The sequence below is a fragment of the Phaenicophaeus curvirostris genome, chromosome 3 (genome assembly GCF_032191515.1).
Source record: "Phaenicophaeus curvirostris isolate KB17595 chromosome 3, BPBGC_Pcur_1.0, whole genome shotgun sequence".
NCBI classification, from domain to species: Eukaryota; Metazoa; Chordata; class Aves; order Cuculiformes; family Cuculidae; genus Phaenicophaeus; species Phaenicophaeus curvirostris.
Window position 1 is genome coordinate 568,044 of NC_091394.1, and position 27,245 is coordinate 595,288.

At 45.8% G+C, this 27,245-nt stretch overlaps 1 protein-coding gene across 5 annotated transcripts in view; it reads left to right on the forward strand.

The window, feature by feature from the left end:
• Window positions 1-25,703, forward strand: part of LDLRAD4 (low density lipoprotein receptor class A domain containing 4) — a 211,917-nt gene extending 186,214 nt beyond the window's left edge. The window contains exons 1-4 of one of the 5 annotated variants that reach the window (XM_069853256.1): window positions 7,712-7,775; window positions 11,288-11,442; window positions 23,746-23,799; window positions 25,027-25,703. In XM_069853256.1, the coding sequence (XP_069709357.1) occupies window positions 11,338-11,442; window positions 23,746-23,799; window positions 25,027-25,569 (702 nt within the window). In that variant the 5' untranslated portion in view covers window positions 7,712-7,775; window positions 11,288-11,337 and the 3' untranslated portion in view covers window positions 25,570-25,703. Of the gene's footprint in view, window positions 1-7,711; window positions 7,776-8,074; window positions 8,256-11,287; window positions 11,443-23,745; window positions 23,800-25,026 lie in introns of those variants that run through there. The other 4 variants (XM_069853254.1, XM_069853252.1, XM_069853255.1 and 1 more) reach the window with 4 other exon arrangements.
• Window positions 25,704-27,245: the final 1,542 nt, after the last annotated feature.

Here is a 27,245-nt window from a genome sequence, read left to right on the forward strand (position 1 = left end):
ACAAACTGTATACAAACTGTATTTTATTTTCAGCAGGGCTGAGCAAGTCCAATGTAATGAACTTAGTAAAATAGCCATACAGGATTCAGAGGTAACAGTTGTTAGTGTCAAAGCATCCATAGATTTTGCATCGTGGCATTCTATGGAAATGCAGTGTGTCATTTTAAACTAGCATGAGTTTTTATACCTCTCTTACACCATAGGAACTTAGTCCATCACAAAACCTCGTTAGAAGCTCCACCATTGTGTCCTGAGGCAGATGTGAAACTTATGTGAGTCACTGATCTGCGATCAAGCTGAAGGAAACTGAGTCTACAATTCTTAAGAAAGAAGCCGCCCATTTGGGATACATTTATGCGGCTCCTTTTGTATAAATCATTAGTGCTATAAACTATCCATTATTGTTAGGAGAAGAAATTTAACAATGCAAATAAAACAAAATACTGTGGCAGAGCAATTTTATGCTTGATTGTAATGTTTAATGGCATGTTCTCATAAAGAGATTTTCCCATTCTTCAGACCTATCATGTCTGACTCACTTGATTTCCGATGGTTTGAACATCCCCCATTTTATTCCTAGAGTTGTTTTCTCTAGAGCAATTTCTGTAAACATGCTGCAGCATGGGGTTATCCAGGGTTAATTTCCTTTATGATTACACATCCAGACAGTATGTATGTAAATGCTGCAAGACAAGTGATAAGAAAACTGTAAGATAAAAGAAAACTAAGAAAGTTCCTTTGTTTTGCTTCTAGATCCGTTTTTCAGTATCAATCTTTCCCTTACTGACTTCTAAATGTTAATAACTAGGTCATATTGGCATTGCAGTTTTTTTAAAAGCATTATTTTTCTGTCATCACTGGCCTCAAATTTTGGGTTACGTTGATGCCCTTTCTCCTCTGTATCTCTTTTTCCAGGGTCCTCTGTTCACCCTTTACTAGACAGCACACTTAGTGAAGCAGAGCTTCGTATCTCTAAACTAGCTGATTGTATTAATGTCAGAAATAAAATAAAAGCTCTTCACATTCTACTTGTATTTTTAGTACCTTATTGTAATCCTGATTCTGCTTTCCCTTATAATCTCTGTTCTGGGTCTTGCCCTTAGGTTTCTTTTTTTAGACCAGGGTTACTGGGTTTTCTTGTGATCTTAAAAGGTTTTTTGCACTGTCCAGCTTTTTGAAGCCTCTGCATGCACTTTAGTTAGATAGTACTAAAATATCTGGATAGTCTGTTAATCTGCAGTCAAGTGCCCATTGTTTTCTTTTCCTGGCTGCCAGAGAGCTTGTTGGCAATTGAGATTTATGGAGTGAAGAACCCACCGGGCAGGAGACTCTCTAACTCTGAAGAGTGTTCTTCAGTGGAGGAATGAATGTTTCTTTTTCTGTGTAAAATACCACTAACAGCTTATTCAGAAACTTATATCTCTACAACTGGGCTTTCGGTTTTGTGTTGGAGGTGGATTCTTGCATATGCATAGATTCTAGCACCCAGGCTAATTCTGTCTCTCATTTAACTTTCATCTGTTCCTATGGCAGGATAATGCATGATGGGCTCCTTCAGCTTTTTAATATGGTCCTTGGTGCATCTCTTCTAGCCCCTGTTTGAATGGGCTAAAAAAAAAAAAAAAATTAATGATGAGGGATGATTCTTCCCTGTACTCGGTGGGAACTGCCTAGAAACCATGGGGAGCTTAGGCAGGGTAGTCATGCTGCAACCACTGAGACTCCACAGAGTCCAGGACCAGCTACTAATTGCAATTACTGCTGGAAGAACTCTGAATAACAAGAGAATTAAAAAAATAACCCCAAAACATTCTTATCCTTTCTTGCCTTTTCTCTTACTTAAAATGGCTCGGTTTTATAACCACTGATTAGATTTGCGCTCAAAATAAGCCAAAAGCTATGGAATATGATCAAAGGGAAGGATGGAAGGGGTTGCAGTATTTTCAGTGCAGCTGGTTTTGTTCATGAGTATTTAATAGAACTAAGTGGAGGACTGACGTAGTCAGTGATTAAAGTAAGTGGAAGCCACCATATGACAGTGTTCAGCATAACAGGTACCTGCATGAAATTTTGGTTCTCAGCCATTCTGTTGCTTTGTCCCTTTAAGGATATTTTCGTGGTCTGAGTAGCTCTGGCTGGTGTCACCCTCAGATTTACAGCTGCCTTTCCCTGCCCAGAGTTTCTCACTCCTTACGCAGCAGCAGTAGGAAATTCTGTACCTGTTTTTCAGCAGTGGCAGGGGAGCATCCAAGTTACCAGCAGCGTGATCTCCAGGGTAAACAGGGCCAGCAAATTATTCTCATTGTACCATTTAACCCTGCTGGAGGAGACGACTGTAAATTGCCTGTGTCGAGCTAGTGTGTGAGGACTAATAGAACTGCAGCGGGGATAATTCATGAGTAGGTTTCCTCACTTGCCAGTGTAAACAGATCTAGGGCTAGTCAGGTCTGAAACGGTGATTACTTTTAAAACAGAATGTTATAATTCAGTGTCCTAGATTGAACCCTCCTTCCAGCACAGAAAACAAAATACTGCACACGTGGCCAGCACATGGACCATGCAGGCTATGCAGCTAACGGTGCACATGAAGGACTGCTCCAAACAAGATCTGGAAGGAGCTTTTTAAGTGAAGATAGCAAAGGATGATTTAAAAAAGAAAACAACAGAGAGAGCGCAATCAATTTCACAATCTTTCCTATTAATGCAGAGGAAAGAACAGCTTTAACAGGGAGTTAATTTAGAGGCCTTAAACACTGTCCTCTCCTGCGTCAAATCCCTCCGCCAAACCTGCTTCTTTTGGGGTATGTGGCAAATCTCTCTGCACTTCTCCCATCTGCTTGTTCCTTGCACCTAATCACATTAACACAACAACATAATACATCTAGAGATGCACCTGTTGGCAAATAAGTTACTTGAAGTCACTGCCAATGAGGAAAGCACTTTTCCTTTCCTTGTGGTGGTGCCGTTCCTCAGTATCTTTTTCTGACAAACTGAAGCTATAAACTCCTGATTTAACCAGAAAGGTGAGAATTTTCCCCAGGAGGTGGCAGCTAGAGAGATGGGGGTGGGGGACATTCGGTCAGTGCAGGTGCTTGAAGCCCATCCAGGTGCAGACCCTCACCCAAAAGAGGATGGTCCCACTCTCCTACTCTGTCCCCTGCTTACCATTTCCTCCTCCTCCTTTTTTTGTGTTGGCATCAGTGTTCACCCAGCAAGCAATTTTATATTTTCCTCTGTGAGCAGGTATCTGGTCCAGCTCATCTGTGCCTCAGCCTTGTCACTGTCCACGTGTGCCAGGGCCGGGACAAGACGGGTGGCAGGAAGGAGCCAAAGTCGTGCTTCCATGGCCACTAGCTTGACACGGCACTGGGATTGCAGCAGGTGGCAATCGTGCAGGTAGTCCTGAAGACCCCTGGGGCTGCTCTGCCAGCCCTCCAGCCACGTTTCTCTCACGACAGTCACGTGTCTCTCCAACGCAGCTTTGACCATGAAGCATCGTCCTGGTGCCACCTGGAAGAGGCACGTAAGGACACGCGGCCCTGCATGAAGTGTTCATGGTTGTGGACTTGTACCCACCTCAGGTGGTTTTCTGGACTGAAGTTGTGTGTGTGGCTCTCAGAGGTATCACAGTGCAGGGAGGGGAAAGCACCTCCACATGCCCCTCCACCATCCAGGCTTCCCAGATGAGTGACTCCAAGCGGCTGACTGCAGGCAGTAGGAAACACACCCTTATTTTACAGTTTCAAGACTGTGGCTTTTCTCTTACTCTTCCGAGTAAAGGCTGGCCGGAAGCCTGCCCACAATCAGTAATGTCTTTAGAGAAGCAGAGAAAAAAAAAAAAAAGATAAAGAGTGGGAATGTGAAACTCATACTGAGAAAGCAGCATCTGTCCAGTTTTGGTCACCAAAGCATTACTGTGTTGAGTTACACTTCAGAGATTAACATCTTTGCTATTAGTAAAACAAAAAGTCAGGTTTTGTTCTTGTGGGTTCCAGAATGAGTTTTTTGTTTTCCCAGTCAAGACCTGAGGACACAGATCAGTAAACATACCCTTTATAAAATGACACCTAAACATTACCAAGTTTAACTAGCCCTCAGCGCTAGCGTTAATATGCTAGATTTGTAACAGCTTGTGGAGAAGCCTGACAATGCAGTGTGCCAAAGCCTGCTTAGGGAGCTTCTACCCTATCGCCAGAGCAGCCGTCCCACTCACAGGTCATGGTGAAACCTGCTGCTGGGAGTGGAATTTTAGAAAGAAGCTGGTCCCCCACCCTTGTTGACAGACAGCTTGCATGGGCTATCTGGTACTTGCCGTAGTTGTTCAGCCCCTAAAGGGCTTTATTCACATTAAAAACTTGATGGTAAATTCTTAATAAATAGGTAATGAGACAAATATTGTTCTGAGGATGTTCTTGAGGATGCTTATCAGGTACATTGCTTACAGATACAGCAGTCTGTAACCATTTTGCAGTCATTGTGCCTGCACTTGTACAATAATATTAAACAAATTTTGGTAGTTGGGGAAGTAGTGGGCTAGAGAAGGACTAAAGTGTGTGATGCATCAGTCTCTCTATGTGCTGAATCCTCAGTCTTGCCAAAGCAATTGTTTTATGCTATAGGTTAGTGCCCTTCAGGAATTAAAAAGACTTTATAAATATCCAGGCATCAGTTGTAGGAGACGAATGTAAAGGAGCAGCATTAATAATAATACATTCGTTTTATTTTGTTTTCTTCGTGTAGTCTTTAAATGACACTTAAATGAAACAAGCTTTTCATTTTAAACATGAGGTTTGGAAATGAAGTATATGGGTCAATCTTTCGCTCAGAAACATTTGCACTTCAGTCCTTGGCAATAGGAATTTGCAGCAGGAAGACAGTCAGTCTCAGCAGCGACTGTTGGGTCATGCCGATACAAAAGCCATGTTTAAAAGGCCCATCTGTTGAATTATTTGTTTTCAAAGAAGTCCAGGGTGATAAGATTGTAGTTTTGAAGGTGCTCCACGTTTCCTGTATGTACTGAATTATTTCACTCTGCTGGTAACAGTGCTGTCATCAGTTAATACTCCACTTGCACAAAAGCATTCCATCGACATACAATTTAAACTCATTCTACTCTTCTAGGAACTCTCAAAGGGTATTTATTTACAGTCCACTGTTCCCCAGCTTGACTGCATTGTTTGGACTGCGGCCTTAGACCTTGCTGTATCAAGCTAGACATCAACAACGGCTTAATAAATCGAGACAGTGGGAATAGACTGTAACCAAAGAGAGAGCCCTGCTGCGTGCAGCAGTTATATCAGGATGTGCCTCCTAATATTTTAAACCAGGATCTTGACTCTTCCTAGTGCTGGCTTGATGGGTGAGCACAAGCATTCCTGCTCCTCAAAGCCTCTTTCCCTTTTGCTCTTTGACTTCAAGTCAAGGGATCCTTATTTTTGTAAGGCAGATCTGAAAGATGTGGGGAGCAGTGGGTCTATCTCCATGGTCAGCTCCAGAGTGCGTCCTGGGGGCTTGGACTGTTGTGTCCGTGCTGTGAGTGGGAGTGGTGCTGGTGTGGGGCTGTGCTGAGCCAGCCAGCCTGCTGGACGCAGGACATCGAGCTCCTCTGCCTTCAGCAGCTCCCAAGAGCTGCTACGTGCAGACCAGAAGGTGAACTTCCTTTTCCTGCTCACGTAGACACACACCAGTCTTACCTGGTCCTTTGGGGATGCTACCACAATCCAGAGAAGTAACTCGGAATGGGAGGAGGGCTCGGCCATGCTGGTGAAGCAGGTATAGGAGGAACATCCCGGGAGTTGAGGAACATAGCATTAATGAGGGATGTGATGCTAACAGGGTTTGTCCTGGCATGGCAGGGACACCCGTGCAGCCCCTGTGAGCAGCAGTGACGGGGCAGCCTCCAAGTCCCAGCTACCAGCTTCTGCTGTGGTGCTGTGAGACTGAGTACAAGTTGGGATTGGGATGGGGAACCGATCTGCCTGGAAAACAGCCAAGGCTGGCTCAGTGGCATCGCGGGGGCAGGGCGAGGGGTTAAGGGGAAGGCAGACGCTGCTGGAACCAGGAGTTTTGCCAAAGAAACACACATGTGTCTGTAAGCCAAGGCTCAACATCACCCCTGTTTTCGCTTCCTCTCCATTCTTCCTTTTTAATTTGTGCTTACGTGGATTGCTGTAGGTTAGGAGCTTTACTTCTTCCGGTGGCTGTTGTTTTGCAGTATTGCAAAAATTAATCTCCCTAATATTACTTCCCCCCCCCCCGACTCTCCCTTAAAACGCTGGATAACCACGTTGCAGCCTCATAGCTTGCCAGGGTCTCTGCAGCTACTTTTGCTGCTTGCATACCAAAAATGCCAGCAAATAAAACTCTCCAAGAGTCATTTTGGAGCTTCAGAAAGCAAACATCCTTTATCAGGCCTGGGCAACATGTGGGAATGATCTCCATCAATCACGTGCAACGAGACAAGAGCTAGGGACAGGATGCATTTCTCACTTACATGCATATGTATAAGTTTTCCCAGAAATCTTATACATATTCCATTACTTTCCAAGGTCTAATTTTAATGTTATGAAACTGCAGCAGTCAAAACTTGCTAATTTGGAGCTGGCTCCAGCTCTGTGCTTGACCTTGGATTCATGATAGGAAGAAAACTCCAAACAGAGGTGATCACAGCAGACACATCTGCTCAGCACGGATCAGAATGAACACAAGGTGTTATCCTCAACATAAGAAGGATACGGAGCTGTTGGAACGGGTCCAGAGGAGGCTACAGAGATGATTGGAGGGCTGGAGCACCTCCTGTATGAGGACAGGCTGGGAGAGATGGGGTTGGTCAGCCTGGAGAAGAGAAGGCTCCGAGGAGACCTTAGAGCGACTGTGCAATACCTGAAGGGGCTACAGGAAAGGGGCCTGCGATAAAGCTGGAGAGGGACTGTTCATAAAGGCTTATGGTGATAGGATGAGGGGGAATGGGTATAAACTGGAGAGGGGCAGATTTAGGCTAGACACGAGGAGGAGTTTCTTCACTGTGAGAGCGATGAGGCCCTGGCCCAGGTTGCCCAGGGGAGCTGTGGCCGCCCCGTCCCTGGAGGGGTCCAAGGCCAGGTTGATGGGCCTGGGGCAGCCTGGGCTGGGGGGGGTGTCCCTGCCCAGGGCAGGGGTGGAACTAGGTGATCTTTAAGGTCCCTTCCAACCCAAACCACTCTGTGATTCTGTGATTCTATGATCATCTCTAAAGAATGAACAGCGTCTGGGAAAACGGTGTCTAGAGCTGAACGTGCTCTCACAGCAAGAAACGACGCTGTCGGAGGGGCACCGCTTAACTCTCACAAAACCCCACAATGGCTGAGATGGAACTTAACTCTCCTTTAGCTTAAATCAAAACCATTCCCCTTCTTGTCACAGCACCCGCCTCTTGCGCCACGCGTGCCCACGGGGCGGCACGGAGCCGCCAGCCCGCGGGCCCCTCCGGGCCTGCGCCAGGAGCGCGGACACGCGCCATTGGGGGCGCTCGGGGCCGCTCGGGGCCGGGGGGGCGTGGTCACGCGGGGGGGCGTGGCCAAGGGGGGGTGTGTTTGCCGCCGAGGGGGCGTGGCCTGTTGGCGCGAGGGGCTGTGGGCGTGGTCAGACGGGGCGTGGCCAATGGGAGGGCAAGACCCGCGGCGGGGGCGTGGCCGGCGGGGCGTGGCCGTGGCGCAGGCGCGGGCGGGGCGGAAGGATCCGGGGCGCCCCGCGCGGCCGCCGGTGCGGGCGGCGCTTAAAGCGAGCGGCGGCGGCGGGTAAGCTGCGCGCCCTGCGGCCTCCGCGGCGCGGGCTGGGGGGTTATTTCCTTTTGGATTTTTTTTTTTTTATTTTGTTTTTTTTTTTTGTTTTGTTTTGGTTTTTTTTTAATTATTTGGGTTTGTTATTTTTTTAAATTCCTTTTTCACCCAGACGGCAGCCCCGGCCCCGCCGTGTCCGTGCGCGCGCACCCGCGCGGCTCGGGGGAGGAGGAGGAGGAGAGAGGCGGGGGGTGGGGGGGAGGTCGGTGCCGGCCCCGCCCGCTGCCGGCGGCGCGAGGGACGGACGGACGGACGGACGGACGGGCGGGCGGGCGGGGATGGGCCCCCGCGGGGCGATGGGTCCCGGCGATGCGGGCGCTGCCGGAGCGGCGTGAGCCCCCCCCGCCTCGCGGTGCCGGAGGCGAGCGATGAACCATGAGCGGCTCAACCGGACCGCGGGGCAGGAGGCGCGGCTAACGGACCTGTTGCTGGAGAGAGGTACCCGTGCCCCCGGCCCGGCCGGGCCGTGCGGCCACCCGCGTCCTCGGCCTGGGGGGAGCCTGGATGCGATTATCGCTTGTTTCCTCTTCGCCGTACTTTTTTTCATTGACTCTGTAGCTGCCCTTCATTTTTGTGTGTGTGTTGTGTCTGTTTTATGGTTCTCTGTGTGTTTACCATGAAAATGTGCTTCTGGGGGAAGAAAGGTGTTATAAATACTATAAAAAGTCTTATAAATACCGCTTCCTGAGCAGGACGGAACAGGCGTACGGACGTGAACGTGGCAGAGCGCCTTGAGTTGGTAAAACCGTATGATTTGTCTTCCCCGAGGTCGCCGTGGGCTCCTTCCCGGGAGCAGAGCGGGGAGGCGGCTCGGGAGGCGGCGCAGCCCCAGCAAGGGCCCTGGAGCCCGCGGGGTCGGGGCAGGCAGGGACCCGAGACCCCGGAGCCTCCAGCAGCTGCCAGAAGCTGCTCGGGTTGCCTTGAGCAGCGCGGGGAATGGGAGGCTGCTGCTGCTCCAATCTCTCTGCTTTTTCTGTTAATAACCTCGTGAGTAGCAGGAGAAGGAAGAAGAGATTGAAAATTACCTTCCCCTTTCCTTTCCTTCCACTTCCTAGTGAGGAAAGTCTCTTGAATATCAGGGTGTGCTGTTGCATTTTACTGTTTGCAATCATAGAATCACTAGGTTGGAAAAGACCTCTTAGATCATCGAGTCCAACTGTTCCTCTCTGCCACTAAATCATGTCCTTTTGTACCTTGTCTACCATCTTTTAAATACCTCCAGGTGTGCTTACACCCATGTGCTGTCATTGTAATTTTTTTTTTTTAATTGTGTGGCCATGTTTTAGTGAAATAACCTCAAATCTCCCCCCCCATCCCCACAGTCCCAATCCTGTATTTCTAAAGGAGAGGTACCATACCCTGCTATTGAAATGCTGGGGCCTTGATAAATTTAGAAGACTCTGCCCTTGGCAGATAGAGAAGTAGCATGTCATTCCAGTGATCTTTGCGTTCTAGGAAAGCCTAAATCAACATTGCTTGCTTTGCGTGTTGCCCTTTATCACTAGTCTCTCAATTTCCAGTCTAAAGTATTGCATGGAGACACACACAAAAAAGATAGTTTAGGGTAAAGAAACGCTTTGGTACTTAGTTGCCACAAAGCATGAATTGAGGCAGTTGTCAACTGTGTCAAGCCTGTTTTCTGTGCTCCTGAGCAAGGAAAAATTACTTTTTACTTAAGCGTGAGTTTGAGTTTTTATCTAATTCTATGCTTCCTGCTTTTTGATCTTTTGGTACTAACATCGTTAGCTTCCAGTGACTCCAGAGAGGAAAAAAAAGTTTGCTGCGTGGGACAGATAGAAAAATCAGACCAAAAAAATTGACTAATCAGGTTTTTCTGAAAATGTTGGTGGTCTTAATGAGGAGTGGATGGTACTTAACAGCAAAGAGAAATTGATAGATGTGTTGTTGCCCTTTACTCTTTCCTTAACCTTAAATATAGTTTCTTTACTGCTACTGAGACAATGGCAGAAGCTCAGCGCTTGGCTGGTGGTGTGTCTGTGCCCACTGTTAACTTGTGCCAAACAGCTGGACCTCAGCACTGGCCTCCACTGGACACCAGAGCACTTGCAGCTCCTGTGGTCTGAGGTTTTGTTTGCAGGAGGTCTTAGAATAATGAAATAGCTTTGGGTTTCCTTTACTTCCACTGCAGGTAGCCTTGGATTTTGTGTGAACAACGTTTTTCTAGCTCAGCTTTGTAATAGTGCTGCTTGTACGAAAGTGTTTTGCTGTTACACAGAAGGTGGAGGGTGACTACGAATGAGAGGAGGGAGCGAGCTAATCTGTGCCAATGTTTGCTTTGTATTTTTATATTTTTTTAACGTTTCTTTCCTCATTGCCTTTTAAAAACAGAACTATAATATGAGATTCCAAAGTTCATGTTTTGGTGCCCAAAAGTACTGCCAGTTTTGGAAAGTGCTGAAACTGAGCAACTTGCGCTGCTGCTTTGATTTTTCTACCAGCCTAGCAACCAAAGACCTCCGCCCATTAACTGGAGTTGTCTTTCAAGATGAGAGCATCCCCTGTGAGCAATGCTGTTTCCATAGAAATATCAGCAACTGTTGTAACTCCAAAGGGCAATTTCTCCCGTTACGTTGCTCATCTTTGCTGCCTCAGTGTAGCTGAAAGGGTGCAAGAGTGATTCATATCTAAATATACTGAATATTTGCGGTATAGGCAGGACTTCAGATAAAACGATGGGCTCTGATGGAGTTCTTGTAATTGTATCTCTTGCAGCAGCCAAGGCCCTGGTTTCATTTTTAACCATAGTGGAACAAATCTTGTTTTAGAACACCAGGTCTCTCTTTTAGATTTCTACCTGAATGGGCATGTCCTAGAGAAGTTAATTTTACTCTAATAAAATTGGAGAGTTGTTGGAGTAAAGTTGGAGAGAAGTAAGTAGTCCAAAAAGACGTTGTGTGTAGATTCAATAGGAAAAAAGTTTATTTTCTGCTTGATTTCAGTGGCATTTGTGCCATTTAGCTGATAAAAATTAAGTGTTCTTTACTAGATATAATGTCCCGATTCCTCCCTCTAGGGCCTCTGCTTTGAAGCTCATGGAGCCCTCTGGACTCTGTTGGCGTTGCAGGTGGCTGTTAAAACAGAGTGACTTTTGTCAGCGTTTTCGCTTGATTCCCCCCTCCCTCCTGTGAAATTGCTGTATTATCCAAAAGGCTTGTCTGTGGTATTTATGCTGAAAAATTTATTACCTGTGAAGACTGCAGAGAAGAATCACCAGGAAGTTTCTTAGCTTTGACCTGCAGCCATTCAAACCAATCAGTTGGCGCTGCCAGAAAAGAAACAGTTTTCACATGTTTCAGAACATAGTTTTTCTCAAAGAACTTTGCAAAATGAACAGCGATAACATCTTACTCCAGATAAATCTGGATGAAATACAGAGGCTTTTTTCAGCTTGTTGGTTTGATGGATATTGTTCTTTGTGATTGACATTTTCCTCTTTTTCTTTGTTTTAGCTGAACTGGAGTTCGTTCAAATCATCATTATAATTGTGGTTATAACTGTTATGGTGGTAGTGATCATCTGCTTGTTGAACCATTACAAACTCTCGACGCGCTCGTTTATCAACCGACAGAGCCAAAGCAGAAGACAGGAAGAAACTTTGCAGACGGTGAGTATGAGCCCCTTGCACCAAATTCCTTCTCCTTGTGCTGTACAGGTCTGCTGCAAAGCCTCCTGAGTAGCTCTGCTATAGGCAACTGTTGGAAAAACTTCTGATACCGCTTTTAATACTCCCTGTAGTTAGGTCTTTTGCTGATGTTGTATTTGTCAGTAGAAAAAACAAAGGGGACATCGTCTTTCATTATTTTTAGACCCTGCTATGTTTTATATAGCTTATTTTCATTTTGTGTTTGGAAGCTCTGGTGTGACATCCCTGTTTGCTGCTGCTGTGTAATTTGAAGGGGGAATGAATGGAAATCACTTAGGGTACCAGTATTTGAAATACACTTTGTCCTGACTTCAGGATATTAGTAAACGTGTGGGGAGTTTTATCACTGTTCCTGTTTTGTGAAGCTGCAGTAACCACTTGCTGGATCCAAAACACTGGTCCAGTAAGGGCCCAGGAATGTGTAATGTTTCTTTCACTCAAGCAGCAAGAAGTATTAGGAAAACGATCCCTCCAAGGACCTGAAGTGGTTAAGATGTGTTATTAGGGAGCCAAAGGCTTAAGACTGAAGCTCAGTCAAGACTTAAGGCTGTCTTTAGCCAACTCAGCAGTAAATGGGCACCTAACTTGTAAGGCAGGAGTTTGCTGTGTGGGATGCCTTGCTCCCTTGTGAGGGTTAACCCTAACCACAGGGTGTCCCTGACTTCGGGACAACCCCCCAAGCCGCACAGTATCCTGTGATGATGCAGGAAGGTCCTCTTTCTGATGTGCTTTTTTGATGTTCTCAGAGTGGTGCCTTTGACAGTGGTGGCCAAGAAGCCATTTGTGAAGGTAGCTTTTTGATGCATTCAATTCCTGGCAGCAGCGTTGGGTTGACAGCTTCATTTCACTTTTACTTTCAAAATATTTATCTGATTGTAACCAGAAGGTGCAATTCCATAATGGTTTGCACTACTCTTCAGTCCACAGTCTTGCCTTCTTTCCATCCCAGTCCTATGTTTCCACCTTCTTTGTGCTCCTTAGGGAACTGCTAAGGTGGTGAGAGGCCTCAGGGGACTGATGATCTAGCTGAGCATTAAATAGCTTTTTTTCACAGCTAGATCAGCAAGCAGAGTACCCAGACAGGGGTGTCACGGCCAGGGCTGGACCTGAGAAGCTGCTGTGGAGCTGTGCTCCTGTCAGTCTGCAATTGGCAGCTCCTTCCTGAAAGCCATCTGTAAAATGTGATGAACGCAGGGTTCCTAAAGCTCTTGCTTAGCACATCACTTGCACCCTTTCTCGGGCGGATAGCATTTACCTTGAAGGCTGTATGGGGAGGAATTAGAGCTTTCCCCTCAAGGGAAGGTTCCCTGCCTTGTTCCCTAGCACTTCAGTAGTGCAGAAATATTTAGCTCTAATTTGGTTACATGCAAAACTGGGACTTGTCAAACCTTAACCTTGTGGACTTCAGAGCTGGCAAAATTGACTGTATTAATTTGAGTATTACTTTGAAATGGACACAGTAATTCAAGAAGCACGCTTCAATCTGAAAAATGTTAGCTGTAATTGCTGCAAGTACCTAAGATGAAATCATTTGAGAGAAAGGAAATGCGTTTTCGTCTTCACAGATCTTTTAAAACTGCAGTAAGCTGTCAAATGTGTGAAGTAACCCATTATTTCCTTTGTATGGTTCGTTAGTATTGATGGTTATCAGAGTGCCTGGTGCCTTTTCTCTAGGGAAGGGAAGAAACATCACCTCCTTGTGAAGAACAGGCAATTTGGCAGCAGTTACTCGGGAGTTGATTCAGTGTCCAGAACTGCTCTTAAATAATTTTTAGAACACAGACTCGGTTTCAGTTTGTTGGCACCCCTATGAGTAATGATAATCACATAGCCAAGTGAGCACTTAATGAGAATTGATGACTGGTTGGCAAGAACCAGTTACTAATTCTTCTGAAAATGCTCTGGTATAGTTTTGTCATCACTGTGACTCATCTGGATTTCTGATAAGCTGAAGCTGTTCTTTAAAATAAGGTTATAGTTGTGGGGAACAGGGCTTCAGAGGTCTCTGAGGTCAGATGTCAAATATGTTTCAATTTTCCTTTGTCTCAGGTGTTAAGAAGGAAATTCTGATCAAACTGGTTGCGTGCTGCTTGCAACGCAAACCTTAAAAGCAGCGTGTGGTGCATGAGGGTTGGGAAACTAAAGCATTTACTCAGTGATATGAAACTGAAGATGACCGGTCTGTTCTCACAGTCCACGGAGTGAGTTGCACAAGGTAGATGAGTAGAGCAAGCAGTTGTTTGTACATTTTTGAAATATTTATTCTTTTATCCAGGCAGGCCTGGTTCTGTGTAAAAGTGCTCTCCGTAAGTGGCTTCTCTTCCAAAGAATTTTTTTGTTACGTACACTCTAAAACCAGATTTTAGTATTTATTAACTACTAATGTCTGAAGAAAATTTAATTCTGACTTGGGCCTTCTCTCAGTGGAGAAACACTGAATGGAAATAGAGATGGTTCAGCCAAAAACAGGAAGGCAAATTAATTGCCTGTTGGCTAGTTTCCATAGTGAACTGCGAAGTGAACCTTCCCTCATGTAACTGAGGTAGCAGAGGTATATCAAGATGCAGTCATGACTTTCCTGTTCAGATGGGCCATTATTTTGGTCCTTTTGTTACCTCCAATTTTCTTTTTCTTCAAGCCTGTCCTATTTCTAGATAATCACGCTTTCCAACAGCTGAGCTATGGCTGAATTGCACAGATTTCTGGCCCTGTAAAGACTAACTATTGAACAGATGATCTTTTATACTGATTCTTCTAGAAAGCATAATAGAAATGAATAGATAAGCTATCTATTGCTTTTATTGCCAATCTCGCGCTTCTAAAACTCATGGGTTCAGGCTTCCAAAATAATGAAATAAAAGGTATTTATTGATCTCTCCTTTTGTCTGGCCGAACTTCTTTTATGGAGGAAAAAACCAAAACCCAAACCAAAGAACCACCAGAAGGCCTGAAAGCTAAAGTTATAATTGTCTTTGAAGTCCGGAAATTACAGTATCATAAAGAGGATGAAATACTACTGGAGTCACATGTGTTAGTGATGCATGAACAGAAAAGGGACCAAACCAAGAAAAAAGATTACTGTTTGAGTACATGCTGAAAGGTAGTTGTCATGTTCCTGTTCTGTAAATCTGCTGTGACCACTAGTTGTCTTTTTTTCATTCTCTTTTTCTACCTTTTCATCCCCCTCTTAAGTCTCATCTTCCAGTCTTTCCCCTGGTCTGTTTGGTTTATTACCTTGACCTAGTGTACTGAGTCCTAAACGATGACTGCAGGGGCAGGACAGCTTGAGAGTACTCAGGAATATGGGGTGCTCTGCAGCAGTCCTGCTGAGGGTACTGCCTGCAGTCCCATGACTAGCCCTGCCCTCTCCCAAGTGTGGATATTAAAACATTCAAAGCCTGTTTTAACTGTGGCAGAAATAAAATTTTTGGAATCATAAATGCAAGAGGTGGGACAATGCTGAGTGACTGACAGCTGTGTTGGCGTGAACAGCAGTCTGAAGTGAGCATTCACGGTACTGAATGGTGTCTGTGTTCTGATGGGTAAAATATTGAATGTTTCCCCCTGCTGGCCCATCAGTCAGTGACGTTTGGCTTCACCGCCAGGAATTGAGCCAAGGTTTGCAGCACATCCGAGGTGGATGCAAAAGCTGTAAGGTGTGGAGCATAAGGGCTGCTTCACTAGGGGTGTGCAACCTTCCCTGTGGGAGTGAGCGGGGGGATCTTGAGGCAGATCCGTGTGGCAGCTTTAGAAGGGTACGTCATGCACAAAGCACGTGTGTCTGGTGTCCCAGAGGTGTGTGTTGCGGCGTTGCTGGCTGTGCCTCTGGAGAACTGATGTGTTGGGAGGGCAGCACTGCTGGTAATCAAAACCATCCTGTTAGAGTGGAGGTAGCTGTGGATGAGCAGGTGCCTGGGCACTCTGCTGTTTGCTGGAATAGAATGAAGATAAATCTTGTTTTAAGATTATTAACCCTTAGTGTCATCACCAGTGATTACCAGGGGATGTTGAGGGAAGAGAGATTAAGGGACTTACTGGAAGGTACTTCACAAGCTGCTGGTGTTCCTAAATTTGTTCCTTCTCCCCATCCTGGTAGCTTCTGTCTTTGCATCTTTCTCTCTTATGGAAGTGAATGTTGAAGAAGTACTGAACATTTTGACTGCCCTAGACCCGCTCCTGGCAGCAAAATCCCTGTATCAATCACATGAGAACCTTTCCTCCTGGCACAGAGAGCAGCATCGCTGCAAGGGCTAGTTAACTTGCATTAGGACATGCTTTCCTAACGCCCATTGTGGATACCTAGGTCCACGAGCACAGCTGTAAAAATACTGCTCTCCTTCTTGGAACAGCTCCTTTGGAATAAAGGGAACATCAGGAGGGTTACAGAAAATAATATTATTGACAACCCGAGGGATTTGTCAGTGATTTCAAATGTTAGTCTTGCCTCTTGGTCTTTTTAAATTATTCCCCACTGGTATCAACATTATTCCTTATGTTCCCTGCTGGCACCCCTGGCCCAGTTGTTCTCTTTTTCTTTTGCGTGTGTCAGTAAAGAAGAAAATCCCAATGGGAACAAGAACCCAGACTAGAGGTAGAAGGGAGTGTGAATCGCTGTAGACCCCCCTGCTTTGCCAAACCTTTTCCTTTGCACCAGGCATCAATTGGCAAGAGCTGGAGGTGCGCGGTGTTCTCCTGCTGCCTTTTGTGAGGAACACAGGCTTGCCTCTCCTCCGGGTGCGCTGCCAGGAGGGGACAGTGAGTGCTGGCTGCTGCTCTTTGAAGTCTACCACAATAAAGTCAGAGCAGCTTTAATGACTGCAGGATCACCTAGGAAATCCACAGGTAGGACTAGAAGCGAGGATTGCTGGCTTCAGGTGGCTTCTGACTCACTGTGGTCATCTTGAGCAACTTGCTTCATCTCTAAATAAAGAAAGATAATAGTAGTTATTTCCTTCACTTGGATGAAATGAAGATTAATTAAAGTGTTAAACTGCTGTGAAGTTTTAAAGCATTAAGTAATAGAGGTAATCGCTGTAAGTGTGGGGAGGTGCGATGATACCTGTAATCATCTCTTTCTGGTGCTTCTTATCCTTTGCACGGTGCACAGGTCTGCCAGACGCTGTAAACCTTTGCTGGTCCTTGGGAAACATCTTTTGAAGGAGAGAGCGAGCGATCCTGCTGGAATACTTGCCATTGTCTTGGGGAAAGTGCAGCATTTTTGCTTTACTTGTGTCTGACAGGGAGAATTTTGTAATCTTAAGAGCTGAGATAGTCTGGGATCGCCCAGGAAGAGGCAAGGAGGAACGAGCTCCTCAGCCTTTCCGGAGCTTCTGCTTTAATGTGCTGTAATGTGTCACTGCCACCTAGGGCCAAAATAGGAAACGACAGTGCCGCCTGAAATGTTTGCAGGAGGCGGGTGTATATTTTTGTGTGTCTGTATAGCTATTAAAGAAAATAAAATTTGAGTTTAATCAAGAGGTTTTAAGAAGGTCCATTTTTTCTCATAATGCATTTCAGAAAGTGAAAAGCTAACTTATTTCTCAGGAAGTACAATTTCAGGCAGTGTTCTTATCCTCAAACTGAAAAGTAGAGAAAAACTGTAAATCTACTTAATAGTCAGTAAAAAAAGAAAAGTTTGGTTTACATGGGATGCTGGTGGTTTAACCCCAGTGGATAACTACGCACCACACAGCTGCTCGCTCACTCCCCTGCAATAGGATGAAAGAGAGACATGGAAGGAAAAAAGTGATAAAAGTTGTGGGTTTATCTAAAGACAGTTTAATAGGCAAAGTAAAAGCCATGCACCCCAGCAAAGAAAATTAGGAAATCATCCACTACCTCCCATAGGCAGGTAGGTGTCCAGCCATCTCCAGGGAAGCCAGGCTGTCCTGTGGAGTGGTTACTGTGGAAGGCAAATGTTATCACTCTTTTATTCTCCCCCCAGCTTTACATATGAGCGTGATGTAAATGGTGCGGGGATCTCCCTTTGGTCCGTCGGGGTCAGCTGTGTCCCCTCTCAACTCCTTGCGCACACCCAGCCTGCTTGCTGGTGCTGCAGTGTGAGAAGCAGAAGGCGCTTTCGCTTTGCCTAAGCACAGCTCAGCAATGATGAAAACATCCCTGTTTTGTCAACAGTTTTTCCAGCAAAAGTCCAAAACATATCCCCATACTAGCCACTATGTAGAAAATTAACTCTATCCTGACCCTCATAAAATAGAAATTAGGCAGGTGGTCTTAGGCTTATCCACTCTCCTAAGCTGTATATATTCAGTTAAATAATCATCACCATAAGGTAATTAAGTGATTTCTCACCTGGATTTATTAAATGATGCTGTTCTTTAAAACCTAATGGAAAGATTGATTTCTGTAAATTATCGTGAAACCCAGGAATGGGAAAGGTCAGCAAAAGACATAGCTGCATCCCTAGGATTTTTCTTCTTTGGTGTTATTTGTGGGATCTGGGAGTTACCATGGAGGCTTATCCTTCTTCATTCCAAAACCTAACAGTCTTAAAAATGAAAATGCTATGGGGAATGAATGCATAAGCTGTCTCTCATTGTGACTTATAATTATTGAAGCTTATGCCTGAAGACCTTCAGTCTCTTTAAGAAGAAGCAAATTCAAGTGTGTGGCTGTTGAGACCCTATGAGAAGCAGATAAATAATATATTGCCCACAGAAAAAAAAGAATGGGTAAATTGCATTTACCCAGGTTTAGCCTTGATTGCATGTGCTTGAGAACTGCTTGTAAAAGTCCCTGTGTGTTTGCTGTGAGCAGGGTGTGTGGCAGAACTGCCAGCACTGGATTTGCCAGCTCAGAAGTGCCATCTGCACGATGCCAGGTGGGAGCGGTGCTGAGGCTGGAGATTGAGCTGGGCCTGGTGGCTGGTTAGCTGAGCAGATACTGCCTTGCTCGCGGTATGAGAAGTGGGATGAGAAGCCACCAGGTGAAAATAACCCTGTGTAGTGCTACAGGCTTGGGGAAGAGTGGCTGGAAAGGTGCCCGGAGGAGAAGGACCTGGGGGTGTTGGTTGGCAGCCAGCTGAACATGAGCCAGCAGTGGCCCAGGTGGCCAAGAAGGCCAGTGGCATCTTGGCTTGGATCAGAAACGGCTTGGCCAGCAGGTCCAGGGAGGTTCTTCTGCCCCTGTACTCGACACTAGTGAGACCGCTCCTCGAATCCTGTGTTCAGTTCTGGGCCCCTCGCTATTAGAAAGACATTGAGGTGCTGGAATGTGTCCAGAGAAGAGCAGTAAAGCTGGTGAAGGGGCTGGAGAAACAAGTCTTATGAGGAGCGGCTGAGGGAACTGTGATTAGCCCGGAGACTGAGGGGGTAACCTTACTGTCTACAACTAACTGAAAGGATGTTGTAGAGAGGTGAGTGTTGGTCTCTTTGCCTAAGTGACAGGTGATAGGATGAGAGCGAATGGCTTCAAGCTGTGCCAGGGGAGGTTCTGATCGGGCATTAGGGAAAAATCCTTCACCAAAAGGGTTATTGGGCACTGGCACAGGCTGCCCAGGGAGGTGGTCAACTCACCATCCCTGGAGGTGTTTAAAAGATAGGTAGATGAAGTGATTAGGGATATGGTTTAGGAGTGGACAGATGCAGTTAGGCTTGATGAACTCTAAGGTACTTTTTAATCTATGATTCTGTGAAAAGAAATCAAAAATAGTTTTCTATTATTAGGCTAATCCACCCTGTTATTTTGAGTTACAAAGGGGGAAAATTATGAAGAGAATACAAAACCAAATGCTGTTAGTTATTAACTGATTTTCACTTGATCTGTGCACAGGGAAGCAATTTATTTATCAAGTGAAGGTTTGCAAGTAGAAGAACAAGGGATGAGCAAGCATTAAACTTTCATAGAACTGTAGAATGTCCTGAATTGGACAGGAATCGAGTCCAACTTCTGTCTCCGTAGAAGGCAAAGTGCAGAAAAACTCTATAGAGTCTCAGGGCAAGATTCAGCAAAGCAATTTGGTGTGTTAAATTTTTATTAATTTCCTAGCTTTTCTCTTAGCCTTGGACTTAGTTTTTCTCTTAGCAGAATGGCATGGCTAGGTCAGTGGTTACAGACAGACCTGAGTGGAGTCTGCCTTTGCTGCTGGGCCAGCCCTGAAGCAGGGCTGTTTAGTGCAGTAGTGAGTTTCTGCATCTGCTTCAGAGGCACCTAATGAAATATGTGTCATGTAGAAGTGTAAGGGATATCTAGTGTGTGATATTAAGCATAAATTATTTTCCTGTACTCTTGTATCCCTCAAATATAAACCCTATAGAGCCATTCATAATTAAGCACATTGTCTCTCTTTCTTTTCCTCCTCTCTGTGCTATTCTTCCCATGTTGTCATACTGCTTTCTTGAGGTTTAGGAAGCCTCTGTGCATGTTTGCATTTATCATTGCAGGTCACTGTACGATCAGTTTGTGTCCTAGAAGGATTCAGATTCATCTGTAGCTGAGTGCAGGAAACACAGTTGCCTGCCAGCTCTTTCCCTTTCTCCTTGCCTCTCTCACTGTCCCTTTTAAGACTTGTTGATGCACTAAGTAGGAGTGTAGTGCCTTTTCCAACACTGGGCCAGGTAGTCTGGGCTTATTCTAGTGGTGATGAGAGAATCCTGTGCGGTGGTACTGGACTGACCACATGCGCATGGTGAGGCTGGTATTCTCCAAGTGTGGGCATGCTGAGCGCACGCTACCCAGCCATCTGCTTGGGGCGTTCCTCTGGCTCCTGGGATAGAGATCTCACTGGGGGGTGGGTGCAACCAAATGATTTGTTCAGCCTGCCAGTCTCTCCAGAGAAAACCTTAGAGAAGGGAATAGCTACAGAGGCGCTATAGAACACACTGTCACAGAGGCTGTGTTGTTACACATCCTTACATCCTTGCATCCTAAGGATCTCAACAGCCTTGGAATTGAGCTGCATCCTAAGCTGTCTGCCTCCTCAGGTCTTTAGCCCAGAGTGGGGAGAGCCTGGTGCTCCTTTGGTCTCACTGTCTTGGTCTGGCTATCCCAGCGCCCTGGTTGTTCTCTGTGGGGTCCCTGTAGCAGCTGCAGTGCCTCCAGGCAGGGTCTTCTACTGTACTGGGATTCAGACATCAGCAGTGGGAGTAATGGGCGACTCCACTCATCTAGCAAGTTGTTTCTGTTAGATCATTGCTGATCCCAAATCTGCATGTCTCGGCGCAGCATGCAGGTGCCGTTGCGTCTCAGTGCAAGGAGATGTTCTTCTTGTACTGCACCATCTCCCTTGGCTCTTCTGACTCTCCTGTCTCAGGGGAGATGGCCCTTAGGAAAGGAGTCATCATTTCTGCTTCGACATGGGCAACTCTCTTTCATAAGGGAATTTTAAGTGACGTGAGCAGTGGTGGTAGATAGAATTCCTTTCTGAGTTAGGTCATTGGGTTTGGCTTTTCCCTCTCTTCTGAGTGTGAACACATTAATGGAGAGACTGAGACAGTTGCACTAAACATTAAGATAGACACAAGGGTATTTTTCAAACTATCGCTTAGGAATCTACTGCTGGGCTGCATGTGTCCTCTAGTTCCTGGGCAGTTAATTGGGCACTTCAGCTTTGACTAATATGTTTTACTTAACAGTTGCAACAGGCTTGGAGCCTGCTTGGTCAGTTGCTGATAACCTGGTTGTCTTCAGTTGTGCAAATACACCCTCAGATATTTCAAAACGAGGCATCTGGGTGATGGAGAAGTGGAAGTGAAGACAGGTGTGAGTATATATATGTATACACTTAGACGGACATAATTGCTGCTGCTGACAAAACCTTGTGTAAAACACTGAAATACATTAATCTACCTGAGATTTTTCTTTCATGTCAGGTTGTTGCACACGGGGATACTTGGAAAAGGAAGTTGTAAATAATCATAGGATCATGTGGGTTGGAAGGGAACTATAAAGATCATCTGTTTCAACTGCCCCTGCTATAAGCAGAAACATCTTCAACTCGATGAGGTTGCTCAGAGCCCCATCCAACCTGACCATGAATGTTCCCAGAGACAGGGCATCTGCCACCTCTCTGGGCAACCTGTTCTAGTGTTTCACCACCATCACAAATTTCTTTCTCTTATTTATTCTAACTCTGCCCTCCTTTAGTTTAAAACCATTACTGTTTGTCCTATTGCTACAGGCCCTGCTAAAAAGTCTTTCCCCCTTCTTCTAAGTCCCCTTTAAAGGGAGCTATTACAAGGTCTCCATGTAGCCTTCTCTTCTCCAGGCTGAATAATCCCAGTTCTCAGGAGAGGTTTTCCATCCCTGTGATAATCTTGTGGCCTTTCTCTGGACCCACTGTGACAGGTCCATGTTTTTCCTGTACTGAGAACTCCAAAGCTGGATGCAGTACTCCAGGTGGGGTCTAACCAGAGCGGAATAGAGGGACAGAATCGCCTCCTTTGACCTGCTGGCCATGCTTCCTTTGATACAGCCCAGGATATGGCGAGCACACGTTGCCAGCTTTTCATCCACCAGTACTCCCAAATCCTTCTTGGTAGAGCTGCTCTCAATCCCCTCGTCCTGCAGCCTGTATTGATACTGGGCGTTGTCCTGACCCAAGCACAGGACCTTGCACTTTGCCTTGTTGAACCTCATAAGGTTCACGTGGTCCCACTTCTTGAGCTTGCGCGGGTCGCTCTGGATGTCGTCCCATCCCTCAGGTGGGTCAGGCACACACCTCAGCTTGGTGTCATCTGCAAACTTGCTAAGGGTGCACTCAGTCTTGCTGTGTCATTGATGAAGATGTTAAGCAGTGCTGGTCCCAGTACAGACCCCTGAAGGACACTACTTGTCACTGATCTCCACCTGGAAATGGAGCCATTGACCATTGCCCTCTGCATACAACTGTCTAACCACTCCTCATCCACTGAACAGTCCACCCATCAAATCCATATCTCAAGTCTATACCTCTCCAATTTAGAGAGAAGGATGTTGTCGGGGACCATGTCCAAGGTCCTACAGAAGTCCACATAGGTGACATCTGCAGCTCTCAACTGCAATTGTCAGCCTCTTTCTGTCTCTGCTCTCTAAAGCTACAGGAGAGAAGTGGTTGACCAGCTTTGTTATTAAAAACTTCCCTTAACAGTTGAATCCTGTGGGAGATTCCTCTTGGAGCAGTTTTTCCCTCCAGTGGACTCTGCTGACAAGATCACAGACGGCTTTTGGTCTCTGAGTGTCATGATGAACATCTAGTTAGGTCTATTTTTGTATCTGCAATATGTTGAAAGATGCTATGGTGAGAAGAAGCAGTACAGTAAGATTTGAAAGTAGTCCATACAGGGTAATGCTTTTGGGGCCAGTATGCATTTTCCTCCCTGTTCCTGCAATTCCTTGCATCTATAAAATTGTAAAATTTTAACTGGCACCAAGAAAATACCCATGATTGTACAATGTTTTGATTTCCTTTTTTGCACGAAGATTGAAATTCTTTGCTTTATAGCTGGTCTAATACGTTCTTTTTAGCTTAGAAATTTTCCAGTAAAATGAATCCATTGCAGTAATTACTGCTACTCTAAACAATTAATCGAGAAGAAAAATAATTGTGCACCTTAAGCTTTTTCACTTCTTGGCATGTTCTTCACCCTTTTATTCTGCCCTGAGTGCTGGTTCGCTGTCAGAACAGCCTTTCAAGGCATAAGAGAGAAAATACTTTGCCCTGAGAAGGTGTTTGAGGAAGTGGCTGGAGAGGGGAACCAGTGGCTGAAACCTCAGCTGCTTAATTACTGTTTACTGTGGGAATTGGGCAACTGGCAGTTTTGACAACAATATACCTCGGTTTAGAGCAGATGTCACTGCGCTGAGGTTACAGACACCAGCTTCTGTTGTGAACTGTTTTGGCTTTCGTGTGTAATCCAGATCCTGGCTGACAGGTCGGCTTCATCAGACCTGCCAACTGTGCGGACGTGGGCTCATCACAGGTTAGGAGGTGACAGGTACGCGCTCAGCACACAAGTGCTGAAGTATCTTCTGTCATTGCTGCTCTTGGCCACATGCTTGTAGCCGCTACTGTCTTGCTGTGTCCTTGTGGCCTGGGAGGCCGCTGCGGCTGGCATCTCAGCACCTGCAAAATGCACTTGGGTGCAGAACTGTGTTTGCTCTAGTTTTGGAAAGCCAGAGGCGGGATGTTACTCATTTATCACCTTTCTCTAGGTAGAGACAGCCAATCCTTAGAAGCTGACTGCTCCCGAAAGTCATGGTATTTTAGGTAGGATGGTGATGTGATCTATTAATTTTTCTCTTTTGTTGTGTTTTTCTACATTCCAGGAAGGGTGCTTGTGGCCTTCAGAAAGCTCGGTTTCACGCCAGGGTGCTTCAGAGGTACAGATAGATTTCTTATTATCTTCACCAATGTGCTTTCCTCTTTCCTGGTATTTTTCTATGGCTGCTTTCAAAAACACGCATCGGTTAAGTAAATAAAGCTTTTTCAGTGTAGACAAAGAGCCAGGTTCATGTGGACATCTGAGCTTCCCTTAACTCCCGTTCCATAACAGCCTATGACTTTTTAATTAAAAGAATTAAATTCTGTCTACCTGACGATAGGTGTCTCTCTCATGCAGTGGATCAGTAATGTATTCAGTGGAATCAGTGAGGCCAGTTGCTCTCCTCTCTGTGTCTTCCCTGGGTTTACAACATGTGTCCTATCACCAGTGTCTCCCATCTTCTGGCCAGCACAGATCCCTGGTCTGAGTGATAATTTCTGGGCGTGTTGCTCCAAGTGGCACAGCGCTTGTGTCAGACAGAGAGTCTTCTGGTGGCTGACCTTGCATCCGCGAGGGCTGAGGGCCAAAGACCCAGCATGGACCCAAAAATGTGAGAAGGAATTTGATAAGTCTAGATCTAGGAAGCTTGTGTGTTTTCCCAGATCTGGGATAGACCAAGTGTGAGGAGCAATAGCTTGTGAAGGAGAGCCTTGAACTCTCCCTCTTGTAAAGCACGGCCTGCAGGGTTTAATATGCCCGGGACACTTTTTCCTGCTTGCAGGTACCCCCCAGCGGCTGAACTGTGGCTGCGGGTTGAGGGGGAGGAGGATACCTGATACACTCTGGTAGTGAGGGCGTGAGACATGCCGGGCCTTTACAGAACGTACTAAAAAGACCAGCTGAGTTCTTTGGTGGTGCAGGATATTGCATGAACTGTGAGTAGGAGGGAGAGGCTCAGCTGCAGCTGAAATTCTCTATTGGGTCATTTTTGTGAACTAGTTAATTGTCAAGCCCAGAGAGAAAGTGTTTGCTGTGTAAAGAAACAGAATTGTTTTCTTTCAGCTCTACATGTTTTAGTGTCAGAGAGAGCTGTGTGAGGTCTTGGTCTTCCTCCACGAAGCTTTTCTCAAGTAGTTTGTGTTAGATCCTTCCTTGTAACTCCTGCCTCTTCTTTTCACATGCATGCGTGTGGGTGCATGCGCGCACAATCTCTGCCGGGTTTAGTCTTTTAAGATAGGTGGCAAAAAAGAAGTATTTTCTGTTCTATCAGTTCTTTGTAAATACGGAGCACCCACAATGCTTTTCACAGACCTGGGGTCACGTGTCTGTTTTGTTCCCATTTTAGATCATGTATGCTCCCAGGTCCAGGGACAGGTTTACCGCCCCGTCCTTTATGCAGCGGGACCGTTTCAGTCGCTTCCAGCCCACTTACCCTTACATGCAGCATGAGATCGACCTTCCTCCGACCATCTCCCTGTCCGACGGGGAGGAGCCGCCTCCGTACCAAGGCCCCTGCACCCTTCAGCTCCGGGACCCAGAACAGCAGATGGAGCTCAACCGGGAATCCGTCAGGGCACCTCCCAACCGAACGATTTTTGATAGCGACTTGATAGACATCTCAATGTACAATGGGGGCCCCTGCCCGCCGAGCAGCAACTCGGGAATAAGTGCAACCAACTACAGCAGTAACGGAAGGATGGAAGGACCCCCCCCGACGTACAGCGAGGTCATGGGGCGCTACCCAGGCTCCTCTTTTTTCCATCACCAGCACAGCAACGCTCCTCCTTCCTCGCAGAGGGGGAGCAGACTTCAGTTTCAGCAGAACAATTCAGAGAGCACAATAGTCCCCAGCAAAGGCCAAGACCGGAAATCGGGAAACCTGGTCTAAAGTTACTGGCCCAGGTGCACTTGAACTGAAGAGGAGAGATTCGAGCAGAGCGGTGGAGGAAGACCCCGTGCTCTGGTGCACAATGTTGTTACGTTTCATGTGGTACAACTTAGTAAAACCAAACGTGCAAACCAGTTATTTGTTTCTGATTCCTTTCAGGGGAATTGCATGCAGAGCAGATTGAAAGAAATACAAACTTCCATTTGGTTTGTCTACAAGCAGTGTTTCAGGGGAGAGGGGGGGAATATATTATTTTTTTTTAATAAACTATTTCAATTATTTAATTCTAAAAAGTTAACTTAGCACAGAAACGAGGCTTGTGCAGCCTGTTTTATACTCACTGAATGGCAGAAGGAAGAAGATGGTTTCGCTAGATAAATGGGGGAAGAATTGGCCAGTTTGCTTTTTTTTTTCTCCCAGGGTGTGGATTTTTTTTAATATGAAACAAGATTCCTGTTTTGTGTGCCAAGGTATAAAGTTGAGAACTTAGATGAATGCAAGGAATTAATTTGTGTTGTGATAAATGTGTTTTTAAAAGTTGCACTATCTTAATGTTTTAAAAAATATATATGAGGGAACTGTTTTATGTGAAGTTCTTCTATATGTTGTCTTCTCACCTGTGGAATAATGATAGAGCCCCAGAAGTAATCTGGAGGAGTTTGCCCCCTCCCCCTGGGTTTGCTAGAAAAAGGGGACAGGACTTAGCCTAACATCTCTTGACTTTTACAAATCAAGAAATACAGGGACACTTGACTTTGCAATAATTTGCATTCAAATAACAGTGCATCAATGAAGTGTCTTGGAGACTTTTGGATGGAAGAAGGCAAATATGAAAATCCCAGCATTTCCCATCACTTAGGGTTTAGCTGTTTTGCAGCATAGACTATTTGTTTTGTAAACAGCAAAACAAAATCCCAGATGTGTTATTTTGTATTGATTCTAAGTAAGTGCTGCCATTCTTTTCCTTTTCATAATGCAGTATCGCCAGTACTTATGGCTTTAGAGATTTTTGTCCTCACTGTAGCCTGAAATGTATTTAGTCACATATCACGACATTATGCAATAAATTGTTTAACAATGCAAGGTGGATTATTTTCCCCTGCAATGCTGTTAAAATACGTGAGACTCTGTTTGTGCTTTTCGCTCTCCGTTTCATCCTTTAGATACTGAAGTTCAGTCCTGGAGACCCATCCTGTTGAAGTGAAGAGGCCTTTCTAACTATAACCCTCCCCCCATGCAGTTTCCGAGAGCGGCACTGGCTTCTGCAGCATCCCTGGCCGTGACGTGGGAGCAGCGGTTATTTTCCCTGCCACGGTTTTGCTCTGGGCCCTGTTGCAGAAACCCTCCCGTGCATGTCACCCGGTTGGCGCCAGCAGGACTACGCTCGTGGGTAAAGATGCCTCGCGTATTAATTGTCTGTAAGGCCTAGTTTTGTCATGCTGGTCTTAAAGAGTAGTTGGAAAAACTTACCTGCCTGTAAAATGGTGTGTGGGGCGCTTCTTCCCCAGCAGTTCCTGTGTGGAAGCACGCACGGCGCTGGAAGGCAGTTGGCAAGTGGTGATAGTGGCATCACAAGCACATGAAAAAGCACAACTTGCACTTAAAATGCATTTTGGAAACGGACTTAAAGTAAAAGCATTTAGAGTCTTAGCTTGAATAGTTTCTAATAGATACGT